The following is a 16,101-nucleotide window of genomic DNA, read 5'->3' as shown; positions in this document are numbered from 1 at the left end:
TTGCTTATGACCAACAGCCCTTTAAATGGCTACCTCTTTTCATTGTCTCAGGTTACTGTACATTTAGGTTCTCATCGACTTTTGGCTCAAAATTCATATCTTTGACGAATATACTGTGGAATTTGCATTGACGTGAATTATTACCACTTAGTTACATACATTAAGTAATGTACAATTACGATCCAAAGGATGGGTTTATTTTCAAATAAATACCTTCATCAATTGTGGCAAAAACTTAATGAGCCAATTAACAAATTGTAATTTTGTTAAATTATGACCTGAAACTGCTATCTGTAAAACATTTGTGAAGTTTTAAAAGCATTCATTCAATGGCTGTGGACGTTCATCAAATGAACCAGGAATTTTTAGTTCCAAAGAGGTAAAAGTCAGACAATATTAATGCTAGTTATGGGTTACATACAGTGAACCACTCTTATTATACCAAAGACATGTTTGAAGTGAATATCTTCAGAAGTGAATGAAATAAGGAGTTTCATACAAAAGTTTAACTGCTATGCTGATGATGTAAGATAGTCCGAATGTTCTTTGATTAATGGAGCTAAAATGTATAATTACTTTTTATCAATTTCTTGGATTTCCACTCCTATCTTCATTTAAATTACCACCAAGGAGTGAAAAATAAATGAAAGACAACAAATATCTTAAAAATCATTCTTATATTTTGCTGTAAAAATATCTACATATATTACAAATTTATACACAAAAATATACAAATAACTACATACATGTACATTATGTTTTCAATTTTGTGTAAAGAATATGAGTAACTCGCACATTGGATAAGGCAGTATGATATGAATTGACTTTCTTATTTCCTTGCCCAGGTATGAATTCAGCCGAATATTATTCTCTAGTAAACATTTACGGCCAATCAAATCCTACACTCACTTTAAAGTTTCACAGACATGAATAAATCATTCACACATGTAAATACTAATACAATACAGTTTTGTAAAATTGTAAAAAATCCAAATCAAATTGATGATTAATCAACCTTTTATGGACGGATTATGAATAAATACAAAAGAACTCATTGATATTAGTACAGAATATAAACTATGTTCTACTGAACTATGTTCTACCTATCGCCACTCATTGTATGTAATGATATGTTCAAAGATATTGTACCATATCTATGACTTACATGTAGTCAATTTCTTATCTCTCAAGATGCATCAAAACTTACATCTATTACTTAGTCTATGTAATCTTGGTTCTAGTTAAATTCATACTTCTGAAAATTATCAACAACTGATGGCAACATCTCTTTCACTTTGCTTTCCATAACATTATAACAAACAATGCAATTCACCGACACTTTGACTTCATTACAAGATAGGTACAAATTCACATTCTTTCTCTGGCATCAATTAAATATCACAGGTCTAAAACAAAATATCATTAGATAAACCTAACTGAGCTTAATTTCCTCTTTCCAGGGCCTGTCCACCATTGTAGTGACCAACTGGTTCTGGTATATAAACACCTTTATTCTATCAAATACAAACAGGAACAATAACAACACCGACACATATTGTACCCAACCCCACTTGATGAGATACCAGAAACCAGGAGTATAGTTAAACAGTTCCTCCGGGTAAGCTATTGTTGCTGACAGGACAAATGGTTGGTCCGCCCCGCGTCCACCGCTCCACATCGTGTATGGAGCATTGAGATACGTGGTGAAATTCCTGGCAACATAGTTCTTGAAAATTGTTGGAAAATGATAAGCTTCTGCATGTATACTGGTGCTGTCAATTACTGATGTCTGGAAAACAAAAGTATAATATAATATCAATAAAAATAAGATTTATAGTTTATAAATCTTTGAATTATAATGAAAAAATAAGTGTAATAGATAAAATGTTTCAGTCTTTGAATACTACTCTCCCCATCACCTATATCCTACCCATGATTAACTAACAGTCATTATAAATATCAACTACAATAAAAAGAATATCCAAGAAATATTCAATTAACTAGCAGCTAAAAAGAGAACTATAAGTTTATATATACATGTATAACCTAACAAGAACTAAATGTTATGCCACGTTTTTACTGATACAAGTAGCAACCTCCTTTCATTACTTACATTATATTTGTTATATGTTCCTCTATGTGGTAATGGTTCCTTTTGGTTAAAACGAAGTTCACCTACAACATCATACCTAGCACCTGCTTTCATACTGTCATGGTTGATGTATCCCATTCCTTCCATAGTTAATGTTGAAAATTGCTGAAATATAGGTACAGGTTTCCATCAAGCCAATTCTTGTAAAAGAGTATTCATAATTGTAATATCTAAAGTTTAATAAACTTTTTGTTACACTGTGGAAGTGTAACACATTATTAACAGGAATTTCATAAGACAAGAGCGATCAGTGATCACATGTGTCGCCTCATGATGGCCAATTTCATGTTGGGACAAGTTTTGTGACAGACGGACAGACAGACGGACAGTGCACAACTAGACTTGGTACTGATCATTCCTGTAAAGTTTGGATAAAATTGCACCAGTAGTTTATGAGGAGTAGTCCGGACAAGCTTTTGTGTATCTGGCAACACACAGAAAAAAACACCTTTTTATCAAAGGGCCATAACTCGGCCAAAAATCATTCAACCGGAAAACCCGTGCAATATGCGCAAGGACTTGAGCTACAGATCAATCCTGTAAAGTTTCATTGAAATTGCATAAGTGGTATAAGAGAAGTAGTCCGGACAAACTTTAAAAATAAAAATTATTAAAGGGCCATAACTCTGACAAAAATCATTGAAACGGAAAATGTTGACAATATGCACAACTAGACTTGGTACTGATCATTCCTGTAAAGTTTGGATGAAATTGCACCAGTAGTTTATGAGGAGTCGTCTGGACAAGTTTTGTGACGGACGGACACACAGACGGACAGACAGACAGCGGAGAAGTGACCCCTATATGTCGCCACTTCTCTGTAGAGGCGACACAAAAAATGGTAAAGATAAAATAAATATTGTTTCTATAGATGTATCTAATAACTTCTGTGCAATACCAAACATTTTCCTTACCATACCTATACTTAAATAAGACAGCTGTAAACAGGCACCTCTGCCAAATCATGTAAATGTTTATTATGGTTGGTCAAATAAATATATAAGATCATATAAAGTATTTCCACAAAATTCACTTAAACATGTCATTCACTATACAATCTAGGGGGAAAAGAGCCTTAAGGTATCTGAAACTTTGGAAAACATAAAAAATATCAATCACATTTACAAATTTAAAGAAACATTTCAAGCCTTTGCTACTTTTATGTTGGGACAATAACAATTTGAATAAACCATTGTAATTATACTAGAATTCAAAGACTTCAGCTGGATTAGTTCAGTTAGGAGCTTGCATATGAGAAGAACCACTGACCTTCTATAAGATACCCAGTCAAACAAGTCTATTCAGTAAAAAACGTAATTTATACTTACAAATAATTTATAATCAAAGATCAGAATGAGTTTAATTCCAAGAATGTTTTCTGTATCTGTCAAAGGTAGCTCCATGTTGAATAACAAATTGTCTGGTCGCCCATCTCCATTTACATCTTCCTCTCTAGACTAATAAGAAAATCCTTAATTTAATTTTTGTTAAAACAACGTAAAAAGAAATGAGATACAAATTTTCAAAAGGATTATTGGACACAAATTAAAACAATGGAACAAACAAGGTCATAAATACCAAGTTTGGCACACTCAATCTAGATGTAGTCAAAAGTAAGATTACGTGAAAAAAAAAGAAAAACAATTGGACATTATGAGTAAATGTAAATGTGTAAATACAGTAATCAAAAGTTATCTACAATTAACACACAAAAAGTTTACTGAATAATATTCTTTTTTTCTTTTTAATATCATTGAGTTTATTTTTCAATGCTATAAGAAAAGTCAGTCACTGTGTTAATAAAAATTTCTAAACATCAATAATAAAATGAAAGTAACAAAAAGTATAGTTACAGTGATAACTGGAATGCGGACACGGTCTTGCTGTAGAGTATTATATGCCTGGAATGTGCTATATGTAACATAGTTATTATCCCCTTCTAGCTCTGCAACCATAAGTAACTCATTCTTGAAATGAATCTCTGGATATTCCCTGTATGTGTCAGTTTTTAACCAAAATCCTGAAAAAGAACAATAGCATATAAAATTACAACTTTAATAACAATGGCGAAATTATGTCGTCCTAAGCACATACATGTAGTTTCCTTCTAAAATGATGTCATTTTAACACGGTTCATTCATAAAATGCGCTAAAATGACGTTGTTGTATGGAACGCGACTCATCAGTCATCTAGAACCCCATGCCACATGAATTTCTGGCATGAGTAAAACTCACAGAAAAGCCAGTCTGCCATGCAAGAATAATAAATTAATGTTGCATTGTTTTCAGTATCGCAAAATTTCCTGTGTTCACAGTCCTAACCCAGCATCACAGTTGCATCCTCTTGAATACACATCTCCATGTTGAATTTGTTCCCTCTTTTATGAAGGTTTTGGTGGCCCTTTTAGGGCTCACCTGAGAAAAGTTAATGGTTACATTGACCTCATGCTCAACAGAATGGAGCACCCTTATGCTTAACAGAATATTATATGAGAATACATTTACAATGAAAAGGCTTAAGTAGATCAAGACACTCTTTGCAAGTTTCATTAAGACCAGATAAAAAACTTAGTCTATAGAGTGTTAACATGGTTTTCCTTTTCTTTGACCTTGTGACCTAGTTTTGAACCATAAATGACTGATGCTCAAACTTGTTTTCCTATTTAAACTTGTTTAAAAAGTAATTGAGACAAACACTTAAAAAAAACGAAGATCAGAAGATTGTGTAAAAGTTTTCCTAAAGTGTAGTGTTATTTAATACGATATCTGATTGAGCTTCTTGCTTTTGTGGTCTGACAAGGGAATATGGGGTAACATAGAACTTTCTCTCATTCAGTTCAAACATTCACTGCGACAAATTCAGTCAGTATGGTATACATAGAGGATATTGAATGAGTGCAGGTTCAAATTTAATGCTTACTTTATTGAAGGAGTTCAACTAATAAATCATAGTATGCATGCCTATGGCAATCATAATAGATTGTTTTATTCAACAAGTTCATTAAATTTAGTAATGAATTCACAGTACATAAATATTCTATTTATCACATAGCCGAGAGAAGAACAGCTTACAGTTAGTGAGTTACACATTTTCTCCTCTAATTAATTAACATTTCAATAAAAGACATCTAAATAAAACTTTCACATTTTATTCAGATTTCAAATTTTTCCTTACATTTATGCTTTTCTGCAAACAATATTATCCTGATGAGAAAAAGATCTTTACTCACAAAGGCAGATGATCAGATAACGTACAGACTTAAAGTTAAATCAATTAAGTCTGTGAGAAAATATAAAGAGAAATAAATTAAAACAGTATTAAATCATTTTCATTGACAATATAGGTGTAATATATTTGTAATAACAATGTCATCCCTTACACTTTTATAGCTTGTATTGAAATTTTCAGGCTGGTTGTTTGCTCACCATTAAAAGATGCAGCGCACCTGTTTTTCACGAATGCATTTTTAAGAACAGCAATTTTTTTGCCCTTAAATTGTGAATGGGTCCGGTATCGTAACAATCGTGAAAAAAAAAATCCAAATTTCACAAAGAATTTACCACTCTTTGAGGGCATATTCTTCTGTTCTTCACTATAACCGGATGTATACCTATATATTTGCAATGTACAATTTGATCACAATATGTCCTAAAAATTTGACCAGTTCTCTGAAAAATGCCTTTCATCATTAGGTAACCGGTCAACTGAAAGACTAATCTAAATTCATTCAGCTTAAAAAATCTTTGTCCACAAAGTTTAAATTATCAAAAATACTGCTGCAAAATTCCCCTTAATTTGTGTTTTATCTAATTGAAAGACCCTTGTTTAACATATAGTTTTGCCCTTTCAGACATTAACTCCATTAAACTATATTCTGAAAATTGTGAAAGACCGTTTGTGATTGTGAATGGGTCCGTTATTCGGTACCACTTATATAAGGAAAAAATTGCTGAAGAATGTTATCGTATCAATCACCGATTTAAACTGACAAAAAATAATGTCTGTGGGACAATTCCAGCGTTAGTTAGATTATGACAAAGTATTTATTTATTATTTATAACCATACACTCATAAAAACTCTTTAAATAAAGGTGAATTCATTTTTGATAGATTTATCTTGTCATAATAAAAGGTCAAGCATGATCCATAAAATTATTTACATGTATATTCAAGTTACTGAATTCACCATTGCATTTATTTATGATTGAAAAATGCTGTACGGCTAGCCTCAACAGTGTGTATAGGCTACCTGACTCACATACGGTTTGAACTTTTGGCTAGCAATACAGGCCTGTACGGCTAGCCACTTTTATAACTATTCTAGTATGTTAAAGTTTTTATAAAATTTAAATTGAGCTCTAGATTAATATTTATTTTTTAATAATTGAAATCTATAATCTTATTATGAATTTTAGAGTAATACCGTTATGAATGTTAAGTGTCCAGTAGAAGTAGATGATATATTATTGTTTTCTTTTTAAATAAAAAAAATAAATATTTTACCCCACCCACTAGATGTCCATTGCTTAACTACAAGACCAAACATGTTTCCACATTTAAATACATTTTATGGCATTATGATGGTATACTCACCATAGCTTCTATACACAATGAATAGAGGAGGTATAAATGTAAGAAAAAGTATTATCACTAGTAGAATTGAGGCTTTAGAACAAATATGAGTGCGATATCTACGCAACTCCGGGTGCGAAAATACTTCATAGACCGCCATTTCTAAACAAATGTTACTTCCGGTTGTCTACTTCGCGACACTAACTAAAAGAATGGAGCGCAGAAACCACATAAAAAACTTCCCCTGCGTAAGCGAAGGTATAGTGTCATTAAAAAAATCAAAATGTCAAATGAGCTATATATATATATATATATACGGGCGAACGATAATGTGTCCGATAAAACAAATTTTAACTCGATTTTAACTCAATTTTAACTCGTTTTGCAGAAGAAACACCCTGAACGCAATTTTCACGTGCATGCACGGACTGGTAGATTCGTGTATATTTTATGAAACCTTTCCGTTTAAAAAATTTTCTCCAGTTTTCTTTATTTTTTATATGCTTAGAATTCCGTAAAATTTACATAACGTGCCATTGGCATGCTTAATGCTGGTATGACGATGAATGTCGTTGATATGAATATTGGATGTTCTACTCGTGCTATTCGACATCTTAGGCATTGTTTTTAAGCACCAGGGCGTAGCAGATCGACCAAGTAAGGAGAAATGAACGTTTTGTCGACTGCTGCGTACTTGCATGAACAAGGTCGTTTTGGGGGTGGGGCTTCTGTCTTGGTCTGGGCATGCATTGCACACGGCTGTCGCGTTTATCTCGTCGTTATCGAAAGGATTTTGAATGCCAAACGCTACCAAAATTAAATTCTTGTGTGGCATACATGTATGTTTCAAACGATGCCAATATCACTCTTTTTCAACATGATAATGCCACAAGCCATACAGCTAGGGAAACTGAGATTTTCTGCAGGGTGAATAAAATTGCATTTATCAATGACTGGCCTACCCAAAGCCCTGATCTAAATCACATTGAACACCTTCTGGGATAATTTGGGACCATGGTGTTAGACGTCGCCCTATTCCACCGTTACACGTCATTCAGTAAGACAAGCCTTAATTTAGAAATGGAACAACATTTCACAAGACAAAATCAATACGCTGATCTTTTCTATGCGCCAGCGATACCAGGCAGTCCTTCTCATACCCGATATTAATTTGTGATTTTGTTGGGCGACCCGACCCCTTCTGCATCTTAACTACCATTTCACTTTGTTTGGATAAACCCTCCGCAGTATTTTTTTACCAAAAAAAAAACAAAAAAAAAAACAAAAAAAAACCAAAAAAAAAAAAAAACACACACACACAATAAAATACTCTTTTTATACATATAATTAAAAAATCTACTTTAATCCTGATTTTCATATTTGTGTATATCACAGGCACGAGTATCGGACCTTGGAAGAAAATATGACAACATTGATTAAATCAAAGGGCTGCAGCTCTATGGTATTTTCTGATTTTTGCAATCTAAATCATACTGACTATCTGTATGTACTTTCCTGTATAAGTTTATTTTTATATACTATAATTCATCTTACGCAGCGACAGCGTTTTGATTTTCTTCTATAACAGTTTGAGATTGATACATATGGAATTTTGTATGAAAAAAATAGAATTGCCTCGACTAGGATTTGAACCATAGGCCTCTCACACCCTCAACGAGACCGCTTACCTCTGCACCACGGCGAAGTTATACATATGTACCTTGAATAAAAACGAATACATTATGTAATTCTAAATTGAGAATTTCCATTTCGTGTTTGTGATCCTTATTAATTTCGAGGTATTTTGTTCACGATAAACCTGTTGTTTAACACTGATGAAAATAATTTAGCGAAAATCTTCTCGCCAAACCAGTCCGACATGTATATATTCCACAACTCGACAGTCAGATTTATTTGTGTACTACGCTCTGGAGTATTCGGTAATCGACACAGCTAAAAATAGCATTTTCATTGATTAAAACGATATTCATGATAATCCGAAGCTTTACGGAAATAGCCGAACATTTTTCATTGGGTAAAAAAGATATTCATCCGCGAAATTTGTGATTGTAACCTCATATTTCTGTTGACTAATCTAAACTTTTAATGCACTGTAATTCGTTAAATGCCTACATTAAAAATTATTCTTTCTTTTAAATTGCTGGTTTTATAAGCAGTTTTGAGTGAGAACTACTTTGCGTTGTTAGGACTGTGAGGAAATTTTGTGTTAGACCGTGGATGTTAGCTATGTATTTACTGATCTTACGATCAGAAAATATAAAAACCCCTGTGTTCATCTTAAATGTGTCAAAAACCAAAAGATTCAGAGCCCACTAAAAAATATACCGTATCTTGCATCACTTCTGGGAAGTTTCTTTTTTTTTTGTTCAGTATATATGCAATTACAGACTAATATAGTATAAAACCAATGATTATACATGTAGATCTTTATGATCGTTTTAATTATGTAACCGGCTTACCGATCTTAGTCAATGTTTTTCCTGAAACATTATATAGACAGACGTACATCTTATTTTAGTCAAATACACGTACGTACGTGCTTTTGTGTTCTGTGGTACAACATTTCGCAGTTTATATTTTGATTTATTTTTGTAAATTTATGATATATTCTGTTTTTATTTGGTAAGTAGTATATTATTTGATGTACGTATTTTGTTGTATAGTGTACTGTCAAAGACATAGATAGCATCTCTGGTACTGTGATCTAAATTATAATTATACATCTATTTCACCGATATGATATTATAATTGTGTTGCGATAGTTATCTTTAATTAATGTAGGCCCGACTTTAGCAGAAGCTGACCATTATTCACACGTTAATAGTAGATAAAAAAAAACATATGGTCACTTTAAGAAAATATATTTAAAGTGACCGCCAAAAGAAAATATATTTAAAGTGACCGCCATAAAATTTAACCAGAAGTATTTTTGAATACCTGCCAGCCGCTAATGTTAGCATAGCAGCTATAGGATATATATATATATAATCGTTATTGTATAATGTATAGTAATTAATTAATCTTCCCAATTTAAAGTCATGTGTATTTTTTAAACACATCAGCAGTAATATTTGGGTATTTTTAAAAGGAAAGTCCATTAAAAATACAGTGATCTTCGTAATAACAATTTTAGCCGTATCAGCAAACACTTTATCCGAAGACAAACGGAAATTTAAGAGTTGAGTCTGGATTACAGATATCAGTAACAGCATCAGTAACACAGAATAATATATAATATAATCGTATTCATTTTAAACTAAATTACTTTTTCATTTCCCCCTTAAATATATAATGTGTAAGTATAAACGACGATCCGACCTTCTCTACGGTCGGACAGGTGAGCTTCCGCTGGCAGTATACTAGCTAGCTACACATATTTGTTACCATGGTAACACTATAGGTATTCGCGTAATCTGAGGCAGTATTAATCTACACAATATGCTTACACGCTCATAAGCCCATATGGCTGTCCAGATAATATCTTGTACACAGATGTAAAAAGTCGTGAAACATAATTCAGTAAAACGGATTGTCAAAATGTAAGTAGTTTCTTGTACATTTATAAATTTATTTGAATAGTTTATTGCATGTTTATTGATGGGTAAATAATTCATATGATCAACACGAACCATTATGCTATGTACTGTGTTAATATACTAGTAGTCAAACTAAACACACATGTAGTTGTATATGTTTTATGGAATTGTGATAGACAATTTACGAAGAGTGCTGTCGAATTTGTACGGCTAAATCTGAAGAACGTCTATATAGACAGAAATTCAAATATACTTTTAGTGTTTTTTTAAATTATTTTATTGTACCACGCTTTATCCTAGCATTTATTACAACAAGACTTCGTTGTTGACCTTTGCATTTTCTTAATGTATCAGTTTCTACAGCCGTCTATTACTTTAACCATGGTCGTTAAGTATATTATACCGACAAACATTGTTCAAAATCACGATCGAAAAACATTACACGTTTCCATATGAACTACTCCATAAGGCATTCAAAATTGTATCGGTATTTATTAATGACCATATATAGCATCCAAGTTGAAATAATGCAGGCACATTATGTTTCTAAAATGAATAAATTTTCTTTCTGTTGAAGATGTGTTAAACGATGTTGTAAAAATTCGATCCTCAATTGTATGGCTTATATATACCTTTTCGGAAACCGTATCAGGACACAACCACGCACGCACGCACGCGCGCGCGCGCACACACACACACACACACACACACACACAAAAGAAGCTTTCAGTGAAAAACTAAAGATTATAGAATTTTAGAGGGTCTAATTTAGTGATTAAATGACGAAAGTCAATAGGTGTTTTTACACCAAAACGTTGTTTCCTTAAATAATTTATAACGAACAGGGATAAAAGCAATGTTCAGTCAACTGTAGCTATAATTACTCTTGGATTTTCAATCAATCTCCTGGTAAAATCTATACAGCTGGAACAATAACATGTGTGCAAGTTGTCAGACATTTGCCTGAAGTTCAGGTGTTTTTTTCTACCCTTGAAAGTTCTCTTTTTCTATATAAAACCTACTAAATTCAGGGTTTTCAGGTTTTCTGATATTTTTAACCTGCAATTATGCAACAAGAAGGTACATTTTAAAACCAAGGCTAAATGCCTTAATATATATCGGGCTATTTTGGTGTCGTCAAGCCGGAAGGTACAAACTCGGCACATTTCTTCGGGAGTAGGTGTGCGGGGTTACAATAAAGAGTTGACTGAAATCAGGAAACCTAAGATCGCTTGTATAGTCGTATAGTACATTAAATGCATTCACGTTCAGTTTTCATGAACACGAGTTGATAAATGCCTCATTACATATCCGCTGCATTTCTTTAATACTGTATTCATGTTTCAGAAATATGTCTCTTGAACATCTATAAAACTTCGTCAAAGTCATGCACTTATATATAACTGATTGACGGGAAGCGAGTTTATCAGCAGCATATCAAATTATTATTTTCTACTGTGTAATATTTCATCAACAAATATAATTATAGACATATCTTTATTTGCTAATTCTATTTAATTTTTATTTCCAGATTTCTTGCTACTAACAGTCATGGAAAATCTAACAGAAACTGAAAAGGAGATTGTTGCAGTAACAGCATTGTTAGATATCGAGAAATCGGAAGATAACTATGTCGATCGTTCAAAACTGTTTTACAAGAGTCAACTTTATCGTCAAGCTCTTGATGACGCAAAAAGTGCGCTTGAAATCAATCCAAAGTCATCAAACGCTCTCATAGCAGCCGGAAAATCCGCGTTAAAACTGCAAAGTTTCATGGAAAGTTTCGAATTCTACAAGGAGGCTTTAGTACAAGATCCCAAAAACTCCGAGATTGCAGAGGACTTGCGTAACCTTCAAAATGTATTGTTATCTGATTATGAAAGGGACAGTGAGCTTGCTGAAAGAGAGTACAACGCTGTTGAACTTTGTTCCCAAGACGTTTACCCTGGTGATAACGAACTTTTTAAATTGGAGGTTGAGATTCTTTTAAAGAAGCACAAAATTGACGCCACTAAATATATTGCTCCGGCTCAGATTGATATGAAGACACGTAAAGACGCAGCGTCTATTGCAGTAATGGCGTATAATTCCCGCGAAGATGGCCGCCTACAGGAGGCGCTCGAATGTATCCAAGTGGCGATACGTAAGGATGGGACGAATGCAAGAATGATACAAATCCGTGCAGAGATTTTCTGGGAGTTGGGAGAACATGTTAATGCCCTCCGTGATCTTATGAGCATACCAAAACCACACAGAATAGCCGAGGTCTGGAAACTTGGAGGTAAGGAACGACTTTGAATAGATATTAAATGTTATAGTTTGAGGCAGTAATCAACAAGAACATTATAACATTACTTTTGAGTTAATAAGATAATTTTATATAATTATAGTTTGAATTGTTGTAAGGAGCATTATATAATTTCACATGTTACAGGTAAAATCTTATCGAAGCTTGATCTGCCTGTAATGGCAGAGTTCTGGTTTAGAAAGGCAACGGCCCTGATCCCAGAGAAAGAACGGAAGAAGGACTTGGAGGCCCCTACTTTGTTCCAGAAAGTTCGAGTTAAAAGGATTTATGGACCTTTAACTGTAGACTATCCAGTGAAGGTTGATTTTACAGATTACGGCAGAGCCGTTTACGCAACAGACACGCTCGAGCCAGGTAAACTTATACATTATTTACACAGTATAACCTTTGTAGAGCGTCCCTCTGTAGAGCAGACATTGGGTACTCGTGATTGCAATCGATTGCAATTAATTACAATTTGTCCATGTAATCGATTACATTTTAAAAGTCGATTACATTTAATCGTAATTGTACAAATGTAATCATTACATGCGCGAAAAATGGTGTAATCGTCGATTACATTTCAAAAATCGATTACTTTGGCATAGAAAAAACTTTAATTATAGTACTGCTATATTATATACTTGTGCAATTATGATATTTCATACTAAAGATACTGCAAAGTGCACTGGGTGTAATAAATATAATGTTTTAATTTTAACAGATTCAGTTAAAGTTGAAATTTATTTAATTTTATTTTACTTTTCGTACGTTTTACTTTAGACTGAGTTATTTAATTTTACTGTTTGACTATACACAATCTTAAATTATATGCCAAAAATATTTTCACCGTTTGTTATCATTTTTGTATTTTCTGATCGCAGATCAGTAAATACATAGCGAACATCCACGGTCTAACACAAAATTTCCTTACAGACCTAACAACGCAAAGTAGTTCTCACTCAAAACCAGCAATTTAAAAGAAAAAACAATTTTTTGTTACAAGTGTCCAACAAATTACTACACATTCAAACTTTAAAAGTAGCGTTGGCTTATAGAATTGTCAATAAATGCACACTCACAAATTACGCGGATGAATATGATTTTAATCAATGAAAATGCTATTTTTAGCGATGTCGATTACCGAGTACTACACAAATAAATCTGACTGCCGAGTAGTTGAATATATAGTTTCTACATGTTGGACTGTTTGGGCGAGAAGATTTTTGCTAAATTATTTACTTCAATTTTAAACAACAGGATTACCCTGAACAAAATACCTCGAAATTACCCTTACCCGAAATGCAATGGAAATTCTAATTTAGAATGACTTGATTTTATTCAGCCTTTGTTTTAAAAACTTCTCCGTGGTGCAGTTTTCGTGTGTGAGAGGTCTGGAGTTCAATCCCAGTCGAGTCAACATTTTTTTAAATTCTTTTTTTAGTGTCTTTGTTAAGGAAATAGCCACGATATGCAAGGATAAAGTGTGGCTATCATAAAAAATGAACATAAATGATTTTTTGATGCAACTCTAGTTATGCAAAATTCCGTATGTATCAAACTCTGGTGCCCTGCAAGATGAATTATAGTACATAAAAATAAACTTATACAGGAAAACACATACAGATATACAGTACGATTTAGATTGCAAAGATCAGAAAATACCACAGAGCTTGCAGCCCTTTGATTATTGCCTGAGGCTAAACAAGTATTTGTAAAATTAATAACTGATATTGTACAATAATACCTATAGTTTGCTGTCCAGTAATAGAAGTGTAAAACCAGTGCATAATTTTCTGTTATATAGCACATACTGTGGATATTTCAATTCTCTCTGCACAGAAATCAAGTGTTATGGATTCTAAGTTTTTGTTTATATACCACCAGATGCTAAGGGAATAAAACAAAAGCAAAATGCAAACTGTGCAGTTCTGATATATCTGGTTCAACAACAACCTCCAGTTTTGTAGACTGAGTGATAAAACTTTTGAAAAATTAATTATGATAAAATGTAAATCACACATTTAAATTTAGTAGAAGACTTGTTTTTGTCATCGTGGTTACTTTGTAATTGTTTGCGAATTGTGTGATGAAGCTCTGTTCATGTTCTTGTGTAAATCAAAATGTCGGTGTTATTTGGAATTTTTATGATCTGTTTACTGCCTTGACACAATGAAAAGTAATCGTAATTGTAATCGATTACGTTTTTCCAGAGTAATTGTAATTTAATCGGTTACAAGTAAAACAGATAATGTAATGTAATCGTAATCTAAAATTTATTTATGTAATCGTTATATGATAGATTACATTTAGGAGTAATCGACCCCATGTCTGCTGTAGAGCAATAACCTATTTACAACAAAAGTTTCAGTTTTCCCCAAATTGAGACATCACAATAAAGTTAACACCTCTAAACAGCAACACATGTTAACTTTAAATTGCATGTATTTTAATTATTACATATTTACATGTAACTTACTAACTTACGATACATTAGTACTGCCATTTTACATTTTGGGATAAATAAAAAGATCTTAATTCATCTTTCGTTATAAGCTTATTCGAATTCCTTTCCAGGTGAAGATGCATTTGATGATATTCCAGTTATAATTGGTCAGTTATTACACTGTATTGACCTCCCTGGTTGCGACCACTGTGGAAACTCTATGATTACTCCAAGTCATTACTTTGGAGATAACTGGAAAACTCTTCCATCGCACCTTCGACCTTTCGTTGAGGAACATTGGCCGGATGTGACGCCATTGTACTGTAGGTTTTGCAGACGAGAGAAGTATTGCAGCGCCACCTGTCAAGCGGGTGCTTGGGACCGCTACCACCAAATTCTCTGTCCATCTGTTAACTCTGCTAGCAATGAGTTATACGACATCATTGAACACAAAGGTCAAGCAAAGAACGAGAGGGGCGTCTATAAAGACATTTGGGCGGGGCAGTATAGTCCCATAATACTGGCTAAACTATGGGCCTCTATTGTAGCCGAGGCAAAACGACAAATGAAGCAGGCTGGTCTAACTTCACCAAGTTGTGAGAACTGGGCTTATGCCAAGATGCCGTTTCGAAAGTAAGTCTTATTTTTGCTCTTCTTCAATGCTTTAAATATACTTTGAATTTTATTATGACAGTGCATGTATGCTCATTATTTCATTGTTTAGCTGAATTGTCGATAAATTTCAAAAGATAGTGATTGACCATTAAACTAAAATCCCACTCTTTTTATAAATTGAACGTTACAGCTTAAATCCGAAGAATATTTACAGAAATTTCCTTATGAAACGCACACCTTTGTAAATTCTCGTTCATTCCAAGTAAATTATAAAATTGAGAGGAATTATGGCAAAATGTAAACTTATTTTGACTTTCACCTGTACACTCACTATATACCATTGGATGGGCATAATGACACTTTAATACGGTCGTTCTTTGTTAATAGTTTTTTGCTGATATTGGTTCTAACTAAGGAAACAATAATGCCATTTAGTAAAAAAAAATAAAACCCAGGAAATACATGTACAGT

At 33.1% G+C, this 16,101-nt stretch overlaps 2 protein-coding genes across 2 annotated transcripts in view; one reads left to right on the top strand and one right to left on the bottom strand.

Moving 5' to 3' along the window:
• Positions 1 to 662: 662 nt before the first annotated feature.
• On the bottom strand, positions 663 to 6,912 carry LOC132714444 (transmembrane protein 231-like). The gene is made up of 5 exons (XM_060697332.1): positions 6,747 to 6,912; positions 4,006 to 4,172; positions 3,481 to 3,609; positions 2,114 to 2,257; positions 663 to 1,789 (listed from the first exon to the last, which is right to left on the bottom strand). Exons 1-5 carry the CDS (start codon positions 6,883 to 6,885, stop codon positions 1,433 to 1,435), a joined length of 936 nt encoding a protein of 311 aa, XP_060553315.1. The 5' UTR covers positions 6,886 to 6,912; the 3' UTR covers positions 663 to 1,432.
• A 3,218-nt stretch (positions 6,913 to 10,130) lies between these two features.
• LOC132714443 (uncharacterized) overlaps positions 10,131 to 16,101 on the top strand; it is a 7,714-nt gene continuing 1,743 nt past the window's right edge. The window contains exons 1-4 of the mRNA XM_060697331.1: positions 10,131 to 10,285; positions 11,814 to 12,563; positions 12,717 to 12,944; positions 15,147 to 15,648. Of these exons, the coding sequence (XP_060553314.1) occupies positions 11,834 to 12,563; positions 12,717 to 12,944; positions 15,147 to 15,648 (1,460 nt within the window). The 5' untranslated portion in view covers positions 10,131 to 10,285; positions 11,814 to 11,833. The remainder of the gene's footprint in view (positions 10,286 to 11,813; positions 12,564 to 12,716; positions 12,945 to 15,146; positions 15,649 to 16,101) is intronic.

Source organism: Ruditapes philippinarum, unplaced genomic scaffold (genome assembly GCF_026571515.1).
Source record: "Ruditapes philippinarum isolate M1 unplaced genomic scaffold, ASM2657151v2 ctg12_1_1_1_1, whole genome shotgun sequence".
NCBI classification, from domain to species: domain Eukaryota; kingdom Metazoa; phylum Mollusca; class Bivalvia; order Venerida; family Veneridae; genus Ruditapes; species Ruditapes philippinarum.
This window is presented reverse-complemented; position numbering and strand designations above follow the sequence as displayed.

Coding starts and splice junctions, on each gene's coding strand:
- LOC132714444 (XM_060697332.1), bottom strand. CDS start 6,885: ATGGCGGTCTATGAAGTATTTTCGCACCCGGAGTTGCGTAGATATCGC. Junction 2,258..3,480: donor TCTTTGATTATAAATTATTT/GTAAGTATAAAT, acceptor CCTATATTTCAG/CAATTTTCAACATTAACTAT. Junction 1,790..2,113: donor GAACATATAACAAATATAAT/GTAAGTAATGAA, acceptor TTTGTTTTCCAG/ACATCAGTAATTGACAGCAC.